This window comes from Microcaecilia unicolor, chromosome 5 (genome assembly GCF_901765095.1).
Source record: "Microcaecilia unicolor chromosome 5, aMicUni1.1, whole genome shotgun sequence".
Lineage (NCBI taxonomy): Eukaryota > Metazoa > Chordata > Amphibia > Gymnophiona > Siphonopidae > Microcaecilia > Microcaecilia unicolor.
Genome location: NC_044035.1, coordinates 159,462,895 through 159,485,688, shown reverse-complemented (window position 1 = coordinate 159,485,688; position 22,794 = coordinate 159,462,895). Strand labels below are relative to the sequence as shown.

General features: G+C 41.7%; 2 protein-coding genes across 2 annotated transcripts in view; one reads left to right on the top strand and one right to left on the bottom strand.

Annotated features, from left to right (window-relative positions):
• Nucleotides 1-14,289, bottom strand: part of LOC115470385 (ropporin-1-like) — a 73,861-nt gene extending 59,572 nt beyond the window's left edge. The window contains exon 1 of the mRNA XM_030203504.1: nt 14,076-14,289. Within this exon, the coding sequence (XP_030059364.1) occupies nt 14,076-14,289 (214 nt within the window). The remainder of the gene's footprint in view (nt 1-14,075) is intronic.
• The window catches only part of LRRC20 (leucine rich repeat containing 20), a 295,773-nt gene that overhangs the window by 191,254 nt on the left and 81,725 nt on the right, over nt 1-22,794 (top strand). The gene's annotated exons all lie outside the window — the stretch shown is intronic.

Here is a 22,794-nt window from a genome sequence, read left to right as displayed (position 1 = left end):
ATATTTAATCATTTTGACTTCAAAGGTCTTGCGTTCCTGTATTGTTTTAAAGTTTCCTTTTAATATTCTCACCATAAAATCATCCTGGTTGGCACTGGCATTTTTCATATGATGTCTATGTAAATTAAATCTCTTCTTCAGCATCTGGCTTGTTTCTCCAATATAGCACCCTTCATCACATTTTTTACACTGGATGACATATACTACATTGGAAGATGAGCGTGAGAGGGATTCCTTTATGTTGAATATTTTTCCTTTTTGAATGACTCTCAGGCTTATTTTCGACAGAGAAGGGTGCTCATCTTTCGACACAAATCGAGAGATGGGCGGCCTTCTCTCAGGGTCACCGAAATTGGCATAATCGAAAGCCGATTTTGGGCGACCCCAACTGCTTTTCGTCACAGGGATGACCAAAGTTCCCGGGGGTGTGTCGGAGGCATAGCGAAGGCGGGACTGGGGTGTGCCTAACAGATGGGCATCCTCGAGCGATAATGGAAAAAAAAGGGCGTATCTGATGAGCACTTGGGCGACTTTACTTGGTCCATTTTTTCTTACGACCAAGCCTCAAAAAGGTGCGCGAACTGACCAGATGACCACTGGAAGGAATCAGGGATGACCTCCCCTTACTTCCCCAGTGGTGACTAACCCCCTCCCACCCTGAAAAAAATAACAAAAAACTTTTTTTGCCAGCCTGAAATGTCATACTCAGGTCCATCGCAGCAGTATGCAGGTCCCTGGGAGGGGAGGTATGTGTGTGTCAGCGGAGGCATAGCGAAGGCATGGGCGTCCTTCTTTCAAACATTTTGGACATCCTGAACTGCCCCCCCCCCCCCACACACATGGATGGCCAAATTTCAAGGGCATGAAGTGGAGTGGAGAAGTAGGCTAGTTGTTACAGCACTGGTCTTGCAATCCAGAGATGGCCGGGTTCAAATCCCACTGCTGCTACTTGTGATCCAAAATCCAAATAAATAAAGGGGGTGTCGGAGGCATAGCAGGCATGGATGTCCTTCTCACAGAAACATCCACGTTTTGGACGTCCTCAACTGCCATCGCAGGGACAGAGACATAGCAAAGGACGTCCTTCACCCATACTCTAAAAAAAAAAAAAAAAAAGACATCCCTGACGAGCACTTGGACGTTTTCACCTGGACTTGTATTTTTCTAAGGTTGTAGATGGCAATTTATTTAAGGTTGTAGACGGCTATTATATACGCAGCTTGTCTGCATGTATGAAGCCATCTTTGGCATGCACAGAGCAGCCACGCATAATTCTTGGTTGCTCTGCACTGGCTTTCTCTCCTTAGGAAGGAAATCGTGTGCAAATGATCTAACAGTGAGCAGCTCATTTGCATGCGATTTCCTTCATGCATGCCCGTTCCTTTCCAAATTGCTAAAGGGATCGGTAAGGGAAGGGCTATTTCCGTTCAGTTAGTGCATCAGTTAGTCCACTGCAGTACCCCCTAGGGTGCCCGGTTGGTATCCTGGCATGTCAGGGGGACCAGTGCACTACGAATGCTGGCTCCTTCCACGACCAAATGACTTGGATTTGGTCATTTTTGAGATAGGCATCCTCGGTTTCCATTATTGCCGAAAGTCGGGGACGACCATCTCTAGGGACGACCATCTCTAAGGTCGACCTAAATGTTGAGATTTGGGCGTCCCCAACCGTATTATCGAAACAAAAGATGGCCATCCATCTTGTTTCGATTATACGGGTTTCTCCGCCCTTTTGTGGGGATGTCCTGCGAGGACACCCTCAGGAAAACGTGGGCACCCCGTTCGATTATGCCCCTCCACGGGATCTTGTGAAATGTTTGTCACCTAACCCACCCCTCCCTCATCCTTTCAGACTGTCACTGAAATACTTTGGTGTTTCACTTATATATGCTGTTACTTATCAAATTTGCTTATTTCTGATCTGACGAAGAAGGGCCACCTTCGAAAGCTAATCCAAAAATATATTAAGTTAGTTCAATAAAAAAGGTATTATCTTATTTTCTTTTCTATATTTTATTTTATTCTATTTCTACTACTACTACTTAACATTTCTAGAGTGCTACTAGGGTTACGCAGCGCTGTACAAATTAACAAATAAGGACAGTCCCTGCTCAGAAGAGCTTACAATCTAAAGGACGAAATGTCAAGTTGGGGTAGTTTAGATTTCCTGAGAGGAGGTGTAGTGATTAGGTGCCGAAGGCGACATTGAAGAGGTGGGATTTGAGCAATGATTTGAAGATGGGTAGGGAGGGGGAAAGCTAATCCAAAAATATATTAAGTTAGTTCAATAAGAAAGGTATTATCTTATTTTCTTTTCTATATTTTATTTTATTCTATTTCTATTGAGTATATATATATATATATACACACATGAAAAGACTGCACTCACGGGCCTAATGTTCAGCTGGCAGCAATCAGTGTTTTGCTGACCACGCCAGCATTAAACCTGGAAATTCAGTGCTGGGCCATGTCCAGGCACCAGCATTGAATCTTCAGGTTTCTGGAACTGGCTACTGTATAGAGGATTAAGTACAATATTCAGTACTTAACTGGCTATGGGTTATCGCATAAAGGGGTCCTTTTACAAAGCAGCGCTAGGGCTTGGGCCGTTGGACGAAAATGGTGTTAAAGGGGCGATCAGGGAAGACAAAGCCGTAGCGGAGAAATTAAATGAATTCTTTGCTTCGGTCTTCACCGAGGAGGATTTGGGTGGGACACCGGTGCTGGAAAGGGTATTTGAAGCAGGCAAGTCAGAGAAACTAAACGAATTCTCTGTAAACTTGGAGGATGTAATGGGTCAGTTCTACAAACTGAAGAGTAGTAAATCACCAGGACTGGATGGTATTCATCCCAGAGTATTAATAAAACTGAAAAATGAACTTGTAGAGCTACTGTTAGTAATATGCAATCTATCCCTAAAATCAGGTGTGGTACCGGAAGACTGGAGGGTATCCAATGTTACGCCAATTTTTAAAAAAGGTTCCTGAGGAGATCCGGGAAATTATAGACCGGTGAGTCTGACTTCGGTACCGGGTAAAATGGTAGAGGCTATTATTAAGAATAAAATTACAGAGCACATACAAAAACATAGGCTGATGAGACCTAGTCAACACGGATTTAGTGAAGGGAAGTCTTGCCTCACCAATCTACTGCATTTTTTTGAGGGGGTGAACAAACATGTGGACAATGGGGAGCCGGTGGATATTGTGTATTTGGATTTTCAAAAGGCATTTGACAAAGTGCCTCATGAAAGACTCCAGAGGAAACTGGAGAGTCATGGGATTGGAGGTAGGGTATTACTATGGATTAGGAACTGGTTGAAAGATAGGAAGCAGAGAGTAGGATTGAATGGTCAGTATTCTCAATGCAGAAGGGTAGTTAGTGGGGTCCCGCAAGGGTCTGTGCTGGAACCGCTGCTTTTTAACATATTTATAAATGACCTAGAGATGGGAGTAACTAGTGAGGTAATTAAATTTGCAGATGACACAAAATTATTCAGGGTCGTCAAGTTGCAGGAGGAGTGTGAAAGATTACAGGAGGACCTCGCGAGACTGGGGGATTGGGCGTCCAAGTGGCAGATGAAGTTCAATGTTGACAAGTGCAAAGTGATGCATGTGGGTAAGAGGAACCAGAATTACAGCTATGTCATGCAAGGTTCCGCGTTAGGAGTCACTGACCTAGAAAGGGATCTGGGAGTCATTGTGGATAAGACGTTAAAAACTTTTGCTCAGTGTGCTGCGAAGGCTAAGAAAGCGCACAGAATGTTGGGTATTATTAGGAAAGGGATGGAAAACAAACACAAGGATGTTATAATGCCGTTGTATCACTCCATGGTGCGTCCGCACCTCGAATATTGTGTTCAATTCTGGTCGCCACATCTCTAAAAAGATATAAAGGAATTGGGGAAGGTGCAGAGAAGGGCGACGAAAATGATAAAAGGGATGGAACGACTTCCTTATGAGGAAAGACTGAGAAGGTTAGGGTTCTTCAGCTTGGAGAAAAGGCGGCTGAGGGGTGATATGATAGAAGTCTACAAGATAATGAGTGGAGTAGAGCGGACAGATGTGAAGCGTTTGTTTATACTTTCAAACAACAATAGAACCAGGGGACACAAGATGAAGCTAGAATATGGCAGATTTAAAACAAACAGGAGAAAGTTTTTATTTACTCAGCGTGTAGTTGGACTCTGGAACTCATTGCTGGAAAATGTAGTGACAGCAGCTGGCCTTACGGAGTTTAAATGGGATTTGGACAGATTCCTGAGGGAAAAGTCCATTGAACATTATTAAAAACTTTTTAAAAAATTTGTTTTTTTTAAATGGGTTTTGCCAGGTTCTTGAAGCCTGGATTGGCCACTGTCGGAGACAGAATGCTGGGCTTGATGGACCCTTGGTCTATGGCGGTGCTTATGTTATGTTATGTTATGTTATATTAAACCAAATTGGCACTACCGCTGGAGTAGCCAGGCGCCCGGCAGTACTTCAGAAGTTGGCGCATGCTGGTTCCCATGGTCGAAAATAGTTTTCTATTTTCTATCACAGGGGACGTTCCCGGAGGTAATTGGCAGCAAGGCCACATTGGCATGTTCTGCATGATTACTGTGTGAGTAGTGCTTGAGCCCATAGCACTAGGTCAATGGCTGGCGGTAAGGGCTCAGGCAGTAAATAGCTGCATGCTACCTTTCATTTTAGCATACGTCCATTTACTGCTCTATTGAAAAATGCCTTTTTTCCCAGCTTCGTAAACAATGTCTCAGCGAGTGCCAAAAGCACAAGCCCACACTACCGCAGGCCACTTTTTACCGCAGCTTAGTAAAAGGACCCCAAAGATAGGACTCACTTTTATGTAGTCCTATTATGTGGTTAACTTGGCTGGTTAAGTGGTGAACATCGGCACTTAACAAGCCAAGCGCCGACTCTGCTCCAGGAACGCCCCTAAAATAGCATTAATCAGTTATTTTCACCAGCACTAACTGGTTAAGTGCTGCTGAAAATTAGCAGGTAGCCTCGAAGAGGTGATTTAACTGGCCAGGAGCTTTTTCTGGCTGGTTAAATCATTTTGAATATTGACCCCCACGTGTCTTCAGTGTAACGTGTATAGCAAATGGATACCAGACAGAAGAGGCAGTGCTATTTTACAGTCATCGAATGTATGTCCTTTATGGTATTTGGTATTGCCTTTGGAATTTTCAAGTATGTCTCTGTGTAGTACTGCCGGTTTACCGCAGCACCCTGGTCCTTTAAGAAAGCAAGTAGATCACAGATTAGATGCAACAAAAGCTTTATTAGATAGTACAGGGTTCAATACAAATAACTTTAGTCCACAAATCAGAGAGGCCTACTCCGGTTCTGCAGGCTATAAGGCATTTACTTTTTACAAAGCAGTCTTTTCTAATCATTACAGTGAGCGCAGTCTTTTCATGTATATATACAATGAATTATCTGAAATATTATTGTATACAATGTTTTTTTTACTAAAAAGTGTTCTTTTAACAATATCCTCTTGTCCATTTAGGCTAGATCTTCTGAGTTCAGGTGAAGGACCAGGGGTATAAAACAGGGTAGCTCCCACTCCAGTTCTGAGGAGTCAGTATGGGGCAAAGGTTCCCAAGCTGTGATCATGGCTGCAGCCCCTCTTCCTCTCCCTCCTCCCACAAAAACCTGGATAGTGGTGTCAATGGCCTGCAGAGATTGATGGGACACTATAATTTGGCCTGTTGTTGGGAGGCAACAACAGTGCATCATTAACCAGTATTGCAAGATGGCAGGAGAAGAAGGTGGGCTGGAACTCGCAAAAGAGAGAGCCGAAAAGAGAGATACCGAATAGGAGGGAAGAGTTTAGTAAGCTTGACTCGGGAAAGAGACCTTGGGGTGTTGATGTCTGAGGATCTGAAGGTGAAGAAACAATGTGACAAGGCAATGACCGTGGCCAGAAGGATGCTAGGTTGCATAGAGAGGGGTATAACCAGCAGAAGAGAGGAGGTGTTGATTCCCCTCTACAGGTCGTTGGTGAGGCCCCACTTGGAGTAATGTGTTAAGTTTTGGAGGCCGTATCTTGATAAAGATGTAAAAAGACTGGAAGCGGTGCAAAGAAAAGCTACAAAAATGGTTTGGGATTTGCATTGCAAACCGTACGAGGAGAGACTTGCTGACCTGAACCTGGTAGATACATGGAGTGCCCTCCCGCGGGAGGTGGTGCAGATGAAAACGGTAATGGAATTCAAACGTGCATGGGATAAACACAAAGGAATCCTGTTTAGAAGGAACGGATATACAGAATCTTAGCGGAGATTGGGTGGCAATGCCAGTAATTGGAGAGTAAAACCAATGCTGGGCAGACTTCTATGGTCTGCGCCCTGATCGTGGCTGAATAGATATGGATGGGCTGGAATGTAAATTTTAAGGGGCTTTGACGTTAGCTTCAGAAATTTTAGTACAGGAACAGTGCTGGGAAGACTTCTATGGTCTATGCCCAGAGAAAGGCAGGGACAAATCAAACTTGGGTATACATTTAAAGTAGCACATACCATTGTAAAATGAGTTTATCTTGTTGGGCAGACTGGATGGACCGTTCAAGTCTTTTTCTGCCGTCATTTACTACGTTACTATGTTCTAAGCTTTCTTTAGAGCTGCAAAAATGGGCATACAGCTGGGAAAGTTTTGGGAAGCACTGTCACAGGATGGGTTTCTTACTGATACTGATACTGTCAGTTATGCACGTCCCTGCTGCATTTGTCACTTCAGTTACGCCAGGTCTATGGCTGATGTAGTTGCAAGTACATAAAGGTAAATACACCAATGCTGAGTTATATGAGTTGTTTTGTTGGGCAGACTGGATGGACTGTGCAGGTCTTTTTCTGCCATCATCTACTATGTTACTATGTTACTATAGTTTTCAGACTGGGAAGCTGAAAATCGTTCTATAAACTGAAGACCAGTAAACTGTGCAGAGGCAAATCTTGTTAAGTGAATACCAGTTCCTTCAATCAGTGTCTTAAGTGATAAACAGATGCTAGTGACAAATCCTGTTATACTTCCTGAATCCTAGATACATTTAATTTGCTGATGTTGAACTGCATTAAAATTTGTATGTGGTTGCCTTTAGCTATCTCCTCTCCTATTCTGTTTAATTCAGAATTGATTGCTGTAGTTTCTTGAATTGGATTCCCCATGAAAATTGAAGACTGTATTTTTTAAATTATGCGGTGGGGGGGGGGGGTTCTGTCTTGATTATAGATTTCTTTTGATATATTTTTAAATTTCTTAACAAGTGTAAATTGCTTGACATACATTTATTAAATCTTATCTCTGTGGACATAAGAGGACTGAGTAAAGAAATCAATGTCCATATTAAGTAAAGAAATCAATGTCTATATTAAATCCCTAGTTTGTTTTTTTAAAGAGTTTGATCATTTTAATTTCAAATATTTAACATTCCCTGTTAGTTATGGAGTTCCTTTTAGTATTCTGATTGAGTCATTGATGGCAGTCGTGTGACCTGGAAAAATATTATATTATGTGGCTTTCACGTAACTGTGCAAATGTATTCTTGCTTTAATTTCTGACCTGTAATGCCAGTGCATTATCCGTCATCACATTTTCTACTTTGGATAATATTTAGAAGACATTTTACAAAACAGTGGCAACACTTAGGAGACCATTCCAGATACCCACAAAGGAAAGACATTTAGCATAGAAGGACCTTATTCATGCTTTTAAAAATTAATTATTTATATCTTGAACCACATAGTTATAAAGGAGGCAGGAACCTGGAATTTTGACCTCCACATCCATCTTCAGTAAACAATGGTCACAACAAACCTGGATGGGCCAGGCTGTGGTAATACAGCACTACAGAAATGATTAGTTTTAACATTTGAGTCGATATTCAGACATTTGAGTCAATATTCAGACATTTGAGTCGATATTCAGCTGGTGGCACTCAGCGTTTTGCTGACTGCTGCCAGTGTTATTCCTGGATATTCAATGCCAGGCCCTGCCCGGGGGTTTGGCACTGAATATCCAGTTTTGCAGAGCCGGCTAACGTGTAGCTGTTAAGTATGATATTCAGCACTCAACTGGCAATAGGTTACCACGTAAATGTAAGACAGCCTTTTATATGATCCCATTTATGCGGTTAACCTGGCTGGTTAAGTGCTGAATGTCGGCACTGAACTGGACAGCAGGTGGGGTCCTGTTTTGCTGTAGGAGTGGGGGGAGGGGGCATCAGAAGTGGGTCTTTCTGAGGAATTGGGGGTGAAAAGGAGGGAGGGGTTCCTGCTGTGCTTCGGGGGGCGGGAGGTAGGGAGTGAAGATTGGAACGGGGTAGTTCAGGTTGTGCCGGGGGGGGGGGGGGGGAGGGGCAAAGAGTTGTGAAGGAGAGAGGGAATGCCATGGCCCAGAAGTTAACCGGGCACCAGCTGATATTCAGACCGGCGCCCGGTTGACTTTGCCACATAAAATTAGGACAGTCTTTTTTCAGTCCTAACTTTATGCAGTTGCTCAGCCGGTTAGCAGACTGAAAATCTCTGCTAACTGGATAGGTTTCTGCATCATCCTAATTCTACTGTAACTCCACCCCTACCCTGCCCACAAACCATGCCAGTTTCGGCATGGGCAGTCAGAGGGGATATTCAGTGGCACTGTCCAGTTAAGTGCCACTGTATTTCCACGGTTAGCTCCAGACAAGTGATTTAAATGGCCAGGAGCCTCTCCTGCCTGTTTAAATTGCTTGTTGTTGTCAAGGTCTTGAAGAGCTTATTTTTCTTATGCTTGCTTTCCTTTTTTTTATCTTGGAGTATGGATTTGAAAAATGTTCAGTTTTTTTTCCACATAGCTATTCCTGTTCCTTTTAGTCATGAAGCTTATCAGCATGCAGCTGGAATGGCCATTACTTTTTTATAAAGTTAAAAGAGAACTGTGGGAGATGTGCAAGTGAAATAACTGGATAGCTCAGTCACCAAGAAACAGTACTGTTCTATATTTATTTTAGGAAGTCTTCCACAGCAAAAAGAAACAGTCTTGCAGGAGTGGAAAACAGACAAACAATTGACGCTGCACTTTAGCGTTAATTTAGCATTAAAAAGTGAAATATAATTACCTTGCTGTGTTCTGCAGTCTGTCTGAAACTAGACAAGCAGCAAGTAGCTTCCCAGAAAAAGGGCTCTAGCAAGAAGAGTTAGATATTTTTTTAGCCATCCTTAGCTCTGGTCCCCTCAGGCACTTCCTTCCTCACAAACTCCAGGGTTTTATCTGAAAAGAAGACCGGCAGGGCTCTGGCTTTTAGCCGTGCAGCATTATCCCTCTACCCGTTTCTGAATTATAGCTGACCCCCTCATCATTCTTGCCGGTGGTATGCAGAAAACATCCTCAGCATCTATTTCACCATTCAGTGATCAACCACTTATGCCAGTCTTCTCAAACTTGTCCTTGGGACCTTTTTGCCAGTTGGGCTTTCAAAGTATCCACAATGAATATGCATGAAATACATTTGCATATACTGGGTCTTCAACGAGGGCAGATTTATTCCATGCATATTCATTGCATCTATCAACTGGCTACAGGGTCAGTGAAAGATTGTAGTCCAGGATAATATGCTAGCTTTCTGAAACAAGAACCAGGAAGGTAGTTTGGTAGCGATTATGGGCCAGATGTAATAATGGTTCTCTGTGTAAATTGGATGTTCCAAAATACTGGGAACACCCCCAACAGATAACTTGGAGGCGTTTTAGTCATGTGTGTTAATTTTGACTGTTAATCTGAAATCTTACTGCAGCCCTGTGAAGGCAATTCTGTAATTGTGCACCTAAATTTAGGCGCTCGCCCGCAGATTCTATATAGGTCGCCCAAAATTGGGCATGGATTGGAGATATCGAGGCCTTAAATTATTGATATTAATTGGCACTCACTCATAGCTCAGAAAGGGGCATGGCCATGGGAGGGCCATGAGCGGGTCAGGAGCGTTCAGGTTCCAGCAGGAAGTTGGGCGCAGGAATCCATGCTAAGCGCTATTCTATAAAGGGCACCATTTACTGAAACTGGGGGCACCATTTAGTGGATCTGGCCCTGAGAGGGTGCCTGACAGGAGCCTTTTCTATAATGGAACATAGGCGCCCATTGTCTTGTATAGAGTATTTGCTTAATAGGAAATATAGGTGCCTATAATTTAGGCATGAGCCCTATTCCCAACCACAGAGCTAATGTAAGTACTTATGCTGACCCCCCCCCCCCCCCAACATTTAAAACTATTTAACAGGCCAGGAATGGCATTTAGCGCCTTACTTCAGATATTCAGTAGGAGATAACTAGTTATCTGCCATTGAATATCCCGGTTAGCACCTAGCCGCTAACCAGCTATCTCGTGCGACATAGCTGGTTTGGGGGTCCTTTTACTAAGTTGTGTAGGCACATACGCACGTCCTTCGTGTGTCAATTTTGAACTACCACCTGGCTACCACGTGGCCTGGGTGGTAATTTCACTTTTTGCGCGCGTCCATAATTTCCGGCATGCGGCGCTAACTGGGCAGTAATCTGCTTTCTACACACATAGACCATTACCGCCCGGTTAACGCGTGAGACTTTACCGCTAGGTCAATGGGTGGCAGTAAGGTCTCAGACCCCAAATGGGCGCGCACCAATTTTTATTTTGCTGCACGTCCATTTTCGTCCAAAAACAAAAAAGGCCTTTTTTGCAGGTGTGCTGAAAAATGGACCTGTGTGCATCCAATACATGCATCCACACCAGCGCAGGCCATTTTTTGGCGCACCTTAGTAAAAGGACCCCTAGGTGCGGATATTCAGCACCTAACCGGCTATGATGAGCAGTCAAAATAGGCTGCTTTAAATAGCAGGCCTATCTTTGACTGTTAAAAAGTTAACTGCCTAGTGCTGAATATCGGCATAGCCAGTTGACTTTTTAATGGACAAAATAAACCCAGATATTTCAATGCCTATCACCAGATATGGCCCGGAATTGAATATCTGTTTTTAATGTCAGTGGCAGATAGCAAACATGCTGCCCACAGCCTGCTGAATATCGGGCCTACAGTGCGCTTAACTTATAAATTATTCTGCTCTACCTTTGCCTATCTGTACACCTACCTTAAAATAAGCATTACTTATGGGAGTGGGAGAAAGAAGACATCTAGGTTTATTAAGCCATGGACCCCTTTTCTGGACTCCTTGACTTCAAGATTAAAAAGTGCAGTTTTAAATACTTTGCAGACTTAGGCTTATATTTAGGGAGTGTCCTGCTTTGAGAAACCCAAATAATTACTTGTTTTTCAGATATTTTCTAAAGCAGGGGTGGAGGGAAAGGTGGATAGGTGTTGCAACTGTAGCATTTTGTGTTATTTCAAGTTATGCATCTCATGGCTGTGTTGTATTATGTTTAAAAACTAACTGGTCGATATACAAAATGATTTAACAGGCCAGAAATCACTTGTTCAGGGCTATCCACTAACTTTCAGCAGCACTTAACTGGTTATCGTCACTGAATTCCTTCTGATTTTATGATTGGCAATGTGTCTATTCCAATTGTTAATTCTATGAGAAATTCTAACCTTACAATGAAATTGCATGTTCAGAAAGTGATTAATCAAGTATTTTACAGGCTAAGATTGGCGCCTAAGTGAAAGTCGGCTATTTTGGGGGCTTTCTGGGGTGGAGTCGGCACTTGGTTGGTTAAATGCCAGTATTCAGCACTTAAGCGGCCAGACTAACCATATAAACGAGACCACATAAAATACAGTCCATAAAATACATTGCGGTAGCCGGCGCAGCTTAAACCAGATATTCAGTGCTGAAGCTTGGACATGGCCTGGAATTGAATATCTAGGAAAATGCTCATCGCGACCAGCTGAATATTTGCCCCTCAATAAATATATAAAATAAGTACTAGGTAAAATCTGTGACTATTTACAGAAGAGCGCATAGATGGGATTTTGGCATTCACATGTGTATGTGTTATTATTTTGTGCTATGATTGAGGTCTGTAAATCCTGAGTGGAGTAGAACGGGTAGAAGTGAATCAATTTTCCACTCTTTCAAAACATACAAAGACTAGGGGACACTTGATAAAATTACATGGAAATACTTTAAAAACAAATGGAGAAAGTATTTTTTTTTTCATTCAAAGAATAATTAAGCTCTGGAACTCGTTGCTGGAGGATGAGGTATCAGTGGTTAGCGTATCTGGGAAAAGGTTTGGACAAGTTCCTGGAGGAAAAGTCCACAGTCTGTTATTGAGGAAGACATGGGGGAAGCCACTGCTTGCCCTGGGATTGGTAGCATGGAATGTTGCTACTAAACGGGTTTCTGCCAGGTACTTTTCTTACTATTGTCAAACAAAATAATCTCTTCAGAATTAGCTGCGTGATTTACCTTCTTTGAGCCCTGCTGCAACCATACTACACTGCATGGACTCTCTAAAAGCTTCTACATTTAGTCCAGACTTGTAACTTACAAGTACATACACTTTGCAGCTCCTCGCTCCCTTTCCTCTCTTATTTTCCCCTATGTTCCTACTCATGGCTTCCTTTTGTCAGACAAGCTGGTCTTTACAGTGTCTTCTTGTCGATCACTAATTCTGCACCTTGTGCTTGAAAGCATTCTTAAATGGGTGCATCCTGCTCCCTTTCTGGCTGTATTCAAGCCCCACAAAGCTACCGCTTTGAGATTGCTTTTAAATCGAACACCTGACTCTTTTCTTGATCTTAACACACTCTCACATTAAAGCATGTTTTACTATAATAATTGAGCTATTACTAGAAAATTGTCTTGTGTTTTACAACTATACTGTGAGCTCCATATGCAGCAGGTACTTTTTTATTATTTATACAATGCCTCACACACAGAAGCACTATAGAATTGTTAAATAGTAGTAACGGTTATCATATCTGCCCAACTGCTTCATTTGATACCCTTTTATCCTTTTAAAATTGAGTGGGAGTAACAAGATACTGCTAATGTATGTATTTAGATTATTATGGTCAAAATTCTTTAATACATTCTGTCCTGCTCCAGTCTCCATATCTGCAGCCTCCCATAATTTTCCCCTTGCAACCAAACAAGTACCCAGAACAGTTTAGTAACATACACAAAGACACATTCTGTTATTTGAAAACCCAGTATACCAACTTTGACATTATTATTAATCATATGCAAATGAATGGGCTAGCAGATATTTAATTATAGTCGCTGCAGAACTGTAACATCCCTTACATTTTTCCCTCCCCTGAATAAGTCTTATTGCAATTTTAAAGGCAGTTCATGTTCCAAGGCACCACACTAAAAACCTCTCTCAGATAGAATTTTTCTTTAAGACAGAGCTTTGCTTTCATAGAATTGTTTGCCTTTTATGGGAAAGAATTTTCTAGTGTTCAAGTGTACAGCGCTGCGTACGTCTAGTAGCGCTATAGAAATGATAAGTAGTAGTAGAACACACCATGAGGCTGGGAGAAGGGGGCCAAGGGAAGAATACAAAAGCATATGTGAACAGTGGGCTTCAACCATAGGGCATGCTCAGAGGATCCATGTTAGTGGAAATGCAAGGGTAAAGGCAGTGATTAAATATATACTGGTATTGTAGTAACAAGGCAAAATGGGAAGAGGTGATGGACCTGGAATTCTTTATCAGTTGTCATATTTCTGAGCTTTGCAGTAAAAACAAAATTGAGTAATTTACATCCCCTTGCAGGAGTTTCCTTTTAATTCTATTATAGGGCTTCTCTGTTCTTGATCTTCAGTACTAAAATCTCTCAGTGGACTGAGATTGTATAGTTGCTCTATTCTAGGTTATTTGTGTTTAATCTAGCTGTTTTCAGTTCTTTCAGGAACCAGGTAGGGAGGGGAAGGGAGGACATTGGTCTCCCACTGGAAGTGATGTCATTGGAATTCTGTAAGCATTTTTCCTGATAGTGGCATTAACAGCTGCATTTCTCAAAATGTATGTAACAAATATCTCTAGCAGATGGCCATCCTAGCCTTCAGAATGCCCCACAATTCTTAAGCAATTTCTCCTAAGCTTTGCTTTTCTCTGTGGCTCGACTGCATTTTGCAGTTTAATTAATCGCTCACCTTTGCTTTTTTGCTCATCCTCTGGAGGGCACAGTCCCCTCTGTAGGTAGTCAGTTTTCATTACAACTGTTTCCACTTTGTTCTTTAAGCAACAAACTGCAGTAATAACATCATTCAGTTTCTGGTCAAGCCTGTGGATGGAGCTACGTATTTCCGTTTTAAGTTCTCCGACGTTAGGGTCTTTGCAGATATTAGTAGGAGTAGGAGTATCCATGTTGTCTTCTGCTGATTCTATGTGATGATTCCCTGACGAGTATTCAGACGTTTCTTACGTTCCAATTATTTTTATCACTGGTTTTGTTGTTGTTCTAGCTCTTGCAGCTTTGTTCTGTATCTTAAGATTCTATTTGACATTTCCCAGTGGCTGACATAATGGCTTTAGTCTGTGGTGCAGGGAGGGAGCTGTCTGTTCTCACGTCTGTTATTGTTCAGCTCATCATGTCACCTCCTTTTGTCCCCCTTTTTTTCATACTGAATGAAAAGACTACAGAGGAGTATGGGGAGAGAGGACTGTGACCTGTGAAAGAACTATAAATTAGTATGCACTGTGCACAGTAACTTTTGTTGTTTAAGAGTGTTATCGCACACACGGTTGGGGGATAGAACCATGAGGCTAGCAGAGCAAGCCCCAACCTAAGACTAGTAAGTGTGAGAGGTGACCCTCTTAAACAGTTAACCGTGCACAGCACAAGTTAACTTATTATAAAGCCTCTATGGATTGTGCATTCATAGCTGTCTTATAATATGTGCAGCTTTGTTTTTTGTTGTTGTTGTTGCTTAAAAATTCTGTTGTAAGCAGAACAGTACAGTTACAGTTTCACAGTGCTGTACTAAAATATAACATACAGATAAGGAAGGGTATGTCAGTCAATTAAGCAAGTTGAGTGACTGATTTCCCTGAAGTGCTTTATAGTAATCTGAAGGGCGGACCCACCAACCTAGACAGAAGCTCAACTGCCTGGCCCTTTCCTTTGCCATTACATAAGAGTAGTACCTACACAGTCCACAAAAGAATCAAAATGGCAGTCGGACAAAACCAGGGCCCAGCCTATCTCAGATGACCTGTAACCATCCGGGAAACCGTCATATATGCTTTTGTGTTTATTTGCTCTGCATCTCCCTTTGGTTCTCTCCTTTGCCAGCATTTTAGTTATTTATTTTGTTGTTGTAACAGTGAGTAGTAAGTATCTTGGGTAGCATTGTACTAACCTGTTCTGGATTGTCGATTTTGATTGTTGGGCCACTTGCTGCCAGAACTCCCAGGCGCTGAAGATGTTAAGGAGGGAGGAGGAGGCCTGTCTGATTAGATTTCTCCCTAACTCATAGCTCTTAGTCTGGTATCCAGGGCAACTGGTGATGTCACAACTGCCGATGTCATGACCACTGTTGCCTGGTGCACAGTGGCAAAAAACAGGACATCAACTGAACCCCCCCCCCCCCCTCCCCTAAACTTGGCCTTGCTGTGCTATAATAGAAAGCGGCTGGATTTGGTTATTGACAGGTGTGTTTTGTTTTGATTTGGACCCGCCAGTTTCCTCCTACTGGCTTTATACATCCAGTTCAACTGCAGCCAGAAGTAGGATCTGGCATCATTTGCAACTACCTGGGGGCAGGGAGTCCCCTAATTGTATAATCCACTACATTTACTGTACACCAGTTATTACAGTGATATTGCTGGGTCAGAGATCTAGTACCAGGGCGCCTTCTGGAAACCTGCGTTCATGGGTCTTGTCTCCTGGGAATCCCCAGTGCTGGTTTCTCCAAGGAGTGGAAGACTGTAGCCAACTACTTGGCTCAGGTCTCATAGGATGAGCTAAGAACCGTCCCTGTAGGCATGCATATTTATATTTGTTTGTTTATTTTCTTGACATCTGTACCCACCATAATAGTAAAGAACAGATCTGTAATGAATGCAGGAAAATCCAATTTTTTTCTCTTTCAAATCAGATATACAGTTACAGACTCCCTTTTTATTTCTGGTTAGGAGCCAAACTGGTGATCTGGTCAAGTATTTTGACATCAAAAACTGCTTTTAGCAGCATGATCTTAGATGTATACAGAGAAATGTAACCTTGTATTTTATGGTGCAGGGATCTGTTGAGTTCTTTCATCAGTCAGTCTATGGGAGTTTCACATGCAGAGAGTTGTAACATCATAATTGGCATCACTTTGCAGCCTTCATATCAAAAGGGGGGGGGGGGGGTGTTTGTCTTCTGTAGGCTTTATGCTGTTTTGAGTCCTGAAATTGGACCAGCTGTACTAAAGGTGTTTTTTTGTGGCTCATGTTTAGTATAAGGTTTAGGGATTGTTCAGATTTCATCAACCACCTTTCATTAAAATTTGCAAAGCAGCTTACAGTAATAATAACAAAAAGTAAAAGCTAAAAACAAATTAAAAGGACACTCAACCATATACCAAAGGAAAAGGTGACACACGAGGCTAATAAAATTCATATGCTTCAGGGAAGACAAATTACACAATGAACTAGCTAATGTACCAGACAAAAGATTATCCACCCAGGAATTTGTGAGGGCCAAGCTGCTTAGTGGAAAGGCTATCAAAGGGATAAAGGGCTAGATTCTTTATAGTGCCTGAAAAATCCATGCGGTAAAAAAATACATCTAGGTGTATTCTCTAAAATATGCTTAAATTTTATAGAATAGACTAATAAATAGAAATAAAACAAAACATAGAATGGGCTTAATTTTCTGCACAATATATAGAATACGCTGAACACCTCTCCATGTGACCAAATTTGTTTGTGTCCATTTAGGCCATGTTTTATTTGATGTAAATCCCGACTCTTAAATTAGGTGCAGAGCAGGTATATTCTATAACAATGTACATAGATTTTAGAAATGCCCATTCCATGCCCATGACCACGCCCCCTTTTCAACTATGCGACTTGGAATTTATGTGCATCATGTTACAGAATGCACTTAGCAAGTTGTGCTTATACATCTTAATTAATTCCAATTAGTGCTGATAATTGCTTGTTAACATCCAATTAACAGCGCTGATTAGCTGTTTAACCAATTAAATTATGCGCATTGTTGTAGAATATGCTTCAATTTCTGCACAGAAATTAAGGCACAATATATAGAGTTTGGGGGCAAATGTATGATTAAAGAGAGAGGTTTAATGGGCTGCCCTAAATTAAAGATAGCTAACTTCTGATTTCAACTATTCTGGCTATTGATGAATGCCTCTCCTTTTAAAATGATATGATTTACAACTCTTGGGGGCCCTTTTACTAAGTCGTGGTAGGGCTACCGCATGCCAAAATCAACCCTACTGCCAGAGTAGCATGGGCACCCGGTAATAGTTCCGAAGTTGGCATGCGCAGTTTCCCGTGGTAGAAAATAATTTTCTATTTTCTACCGCGGGGAGCATTCCTGGCAGTAATCAACAGCTCAGCCACATTGCCACGTGCTGCCTGATTAACTACACGAATAGCGTGTGAGCCCTTACCACCAAGTAAATAGGTGGCGGTAAGGGCTGAGGCAGTAAATAGCTGCATGCTACTTTTAATATTAGTGCATGGCCATTTACTGCCCCATTAAAAAAAAAAAAAAAAAAAAAGGGCCTTTTTACCACTGTGGTAAAAACTGGCCCAGCGTGTGCCAATTTCACACACCTACACTAGCACAGGCCACTTTTTACTGCAGCTTAGTAAAAGGGCCCCTTGGTATTTTAATACCAAAACGTTCTGTCAAACTATTGAGTATTTAGCTCTAGCAGTGCATGTCATCGGCTTCCACTGGAAAGATAACACGAACCTTAACACATATGAATGGTGGGGTCAATTATGCCTTTTTAGAAAATATAAAGAGGCTGCTGCTTCTAAATGTGGAAATATTAATTCCATAAAGAGAGACTGGGCACTATTGGACTCTTTTTATCAAAATTTAGAACATAATTAGATATTTTGTGAATCATACTATATTTGATTTATATTATGACTTTTCCATTTGCTGCAATCTCCGCTGTGTGTTTGTTGCTTGTTTATCTTTATTATCCTCTTTCATGATTATTGATCAGTGTTTATCTTCAGTTTCTGTATATTATAAATTTTAAAATTCAGAAATAAAGTGAACAAAAACAAAAGGTGATTTAAAAAATGGGGGGGGGGCTTAATATGTTAATATATAAAAGATGGGGTTTTTTTCTTAAATTTTTATTGATTTTTACATAAAACATATAGGAACATGATTATTCCATTAGAGTTGTGCATTTGTAGTATTAGAGTTTATGTAACCGTGAAAACATGGGTGGATAACTATATCGTTTATATAAAAGATGCGGACTTCGGGCAGACATTGATTGGATATCGAGAGGAAATAGGGTGTTTGGTGAGTTTTTTTGTTTGGTTGAGTGTATATATTGTAAAGCCTTTACAAGGGATATTCTACTATTATGGTGATCTATCCAACCCTAGCAAAAAAAAAAAAAAAAAAACAGCATGGTGTAGCATGCTTATATGAAATTTCTTTGGCCACCACTCAGAAGATCTCCACTTTCTATTGTTTGAATGTAGTTCTTATTAACTCCAGATCAGTGAGAAACAAAATTGTGGTTCTATATGATATGATAAGGGATGAAAATATAGAGATTTGTTGTATACGGAATCCTGGTTATTCGATGAAGATCTTGTATTCCTTAATCAACTCTGTTCACCACATTATTTGGCTTTATTTCAGGCACATGAGGGAAATAGGAATGGAGGAAGTGTGGTTATTGTGTGTAAAGATTATCTAAAATTTTGTAGAAGAGAGGGTAAACAGCTTGAAGGTATAGACATTTTAATTTTAACTTCTCCTGTTGTAAATATTGTTGTTATATTGGGATCCTGCAGAGGGATTTCTCAGCCTTAGTTGAGTTTTTGATTGATCTTAATTTTCTGCCTTGCGAATCTTTGATTTTGGGTGATTTTAATTTGTGGGTTGGTAGCAGCAGGCATGACGGCTATATGTCTAGTTTTTTTTTTAGATGCTAGATGCTCTGGGCTGGAAACAAATTATACCGGAACCTACCCACATTGCTGGCTATACTTTAGATATAGTTTTTGTGGATAAATGGGCGTCGGCCCAGAGGGTTGGGGTCACTGAGGTGAGAAGGGTTCCTTGGTCTGAGCATTATTTAGTTAAAATGTTTGTGAAGCTACAAGTGAATGGTGACTGTACCCTTATGTCGAGCTGAGAGTTATCGATCATGGGACTCGTTTTGAGTTATCAGATTTGAAGGTGCTGGTCAATGCAAACCTGACAAAGTTTGATGGCACAAACGTCTCTGCAGCTGTTAAATCTTGGAATTCAATATTGTCTAATTCGCTGGATTTGGTTGCCCCTATGCCTGAACGTCACAGAGCACTCTGGCATAGAGCGGCCTTGGTATACTTTGAATCTGAGATTGCATAAGCAGAAGTTGAGGCGAAAACGGACGGCTTTTTTCGATGGCCGGCCTCAACTGCACTTTTGTTTTTATTATTGCGGCGGGGGGGGGGGGGGGGGGGTGGGGGGGGTGAGTGGTGCGGCATCTTCGAGCGGCGTATTTGGCATGCGCAGAGCAGCCAGCATATGCTTTGCTGCTCTGCGTGTGCTTGACCAGCCGATTCTCCGACTGTTTTAAGAAGGAATAGAGAATGCAAGTGAGCTACAACGAGTAGCTCATTTGCATTCCCTTTCCTTGATACATAGCTGTTCCCTACTGATTCGCTATGGAATTCAGTACGGAACGGCTCTAATGACGACTTTAGTGCATCTTGGCCCAAGTGACCAACTTTACTCAGTAATTTGAGAACCAGGTTTTGCTTGTTGAATTAAACTGCCCTTGACGATCAATGGTCCCTTTTCACTCTATTGGGACTGACCAAGTGTTACAGGCTTTCTCGAGTGAAGTTGTCTTACTTCCCTTTAGATGTATGTCATCCTTTGATCCTTAAGTCTTTGAAGCATCAAATTTGTGAGATAATTAGGGATATTATCAATTAGTTATTTTCTGAAGGTTTTATGTCTGATGCTTTGAAGAGATCTGTTGTTAGGTCTCTGTTAAAGAGCCCATCACTTAATCCTTAATTATAGGCCTGTCTTATTGTTCCCTTTCCTGGGGTAGCTTATTGAAAAGTAGAGTTATAACCAACTCCTTGACTATGTGGAGAGGTACAATGTTTTGGAGTGAAGCAGTTTGGTTTTAGGTCTTTGCACGATACTGAAACATTGCTAATTTCTATTTTAGATACTGTCAAAGAGGGGTTTGATAAAGGGGTACATGCTATCTGTTGGTAAGTTTGGACATATCTTCAATACAGTTGATTATAACATGTTGGTCATCAGACTTTGATCTATTGGGCTGAATGGCTTAGTCCTTAATTGGTTTAAATCTTTTTTGAGTTGGCAGGAAATATCTTGTTTCTGTCAATTCTAAATGCTCAACCAAGGTAGATTATTTATCAGGTGTGTTGCAGGGTTCAGCTCTCTCTACTGTGCTGTTTAACATCTTTTAGTTACCTCTGTGTAGACTTCTGAATAGTGTTCAGCTTACTTATAAACTGTATGCAGATGACATTCGGTTTTTGATGGAGGTTGGCAGCTCCTTTGATGATGCTTTTAAGTTATTTACATACTATTTGAATGCTGATAATCAATGGTTGCAGGATAGCCATCTTCAACTGAATATGGCAAAAACTCAGGTCTTGATTCTGTCTGGGTCTTTAATTGATGGAATTCCTTCTGATTTTATGATTGGTAATGTGTCTATCCCAGTTGTTAATTCTATGAGAAATTCTAACCTTACAATGAAATTGCATGTTCAGAAAGTGATTAAGCAAGTATTTTACAGGCTAAGATTGACTGGGCAGCTGTGAAATCTTCTTACCTTCTTGAACTTTTGTTCAATTGTTCAGAATATAGTTATTTCATGCTTTGATTACTGTAATGGTCTACTTCTGGACTTGCATGGGAATATTTTAAGAGCCTTGAAGGTTGCTCAAAATGCTGCAGCCAGAGTCCTCCTTGGATATTCATGATATATGCATGTAACTCCTATTTTAAAAACTTTGCATTGGCTCCCTGTAAAACAAAGGATCACTTTTAAAACTTTATTATTAGTTTTCAAAGTGAGAAATAATCTGGTTTCTCCTGTTATTTTCTCTTCTTTGCGTATGTACCAACCTGCAAGAACTTTGCGATCTTCTAGTGCTAACCTTTTAGAGGTGCTCTCTTTTTAGGTTATCAAGCTTGATGAATATCGCAAGTCTTCTTTTAAAGTGTGGGGGCTTAAATTATGGAACAAATTGCTTATGTATTGTAAGCCCACAGGGGTGCTCTCCGGTGTGCAGTGGCCCTCTTCTGGCTCCTGCCCGACCTCACCAGCCCTTTGCTTCAGAGAACCCAATTGAAACCAGACTTCTCTCTGTGTCTCTGTTGACTCGGGCCTCTATGTTTGGTCCTCCCCTTGCCCTCAGGGTGACCTCTTCTTTAACCTTCAGTCCTGGCCCGGCCTCCCCGCTGTATCTCCGGGTAACCGACCCACCTTACCAGTTCTTCTGGTGGGCCCCCCCTGGTCACCCTCCTCTGGAAGATAGCGCAGATCCCTTTGCTCACAGAAATATGCAAATTAAGCTGATCATATGTAAATTCAGTTTATTGGAACTAGGCTACAGACCTGTGGGAACCTGGCTTTCCCACTGTTATTCTGTTACTGCGATTCACCCCCTGAGACCATTTACTGGGGAACCTCTGGGTCTCAGGGTATAACAGCCTCCTCCCCTGGATAGGACCTTCTTTATTCACATTAACCTTACGGTCCTATCCTCCACCCCACGGCTGTTTGTTCACTTTAAACCTTGCCCAGTTCCAACTTCAATATTTCGGGGACTACTAACCCCAAGCCTTGCAGCCTGCTTTACCTTGCCCGTACTTGGGACACACAGTCCTTTGAACACACAGTTCAGGCTTCCGGTCTCCAGGCTCCCATCTCTTCTCCCTCGGGCAAATCTCCCTCCTCTGCTGAGAGGAAGCTATTTATGAGGTGTCCAATAAACCTCCCCACCTCTTGAAACCTTGCCCCTCTGGTTCCAGAAAGATCTGGCCTAGAAGACTCTTCTCATTCCCCCAGCTATCTCTCTGGAGCTCCCTCTACTGGCCAGAATGGGCATTTTCCCGGTTTTCAATAGGAGAGCGCCCTCTGGCGGCCTCCTCATGTAAGGGCAGACACTGTGGTTATCACAGTATATAAAGTCTTTGAAGGCCTTGGGTCAATTTAGGCGAGAGCTAAAAACATTGTTATTCTGACAGACATTTGGTGACCCGCATGCCTCTGAATAGATATGAGTCCTATCAGATCAGGTAAATGTGTGTGTAATATGTAGTTAATGTTAGTTTGCACTGCAGTCTGTGTGAAGATTCCTTGATGTGGTGTTTTATGTGATGGTCTCTGTTTTTGTAATGCCATCTCATTTTCTCTCTGTGAATGTACTTATTGTAAGCTGCCAAGAGTTCTAAGGACTGTGCAGGTTATAAATGTTCTAAATAAATAAGGGGCCCTTTTACTAAGCTGCATAGGCGCCTACGTGCACCCAATGCGCACCAAAATGGAGTTACCACCCAGTTACCGCATGGCCCTTGTGGTAATTTCATTTTTGGCGCTTGTCCGACACACGCGTCTGAAAAATATTTTTTCTATTCGGGCGCTCGTAACGGACATACGCCAAGTGGCATTT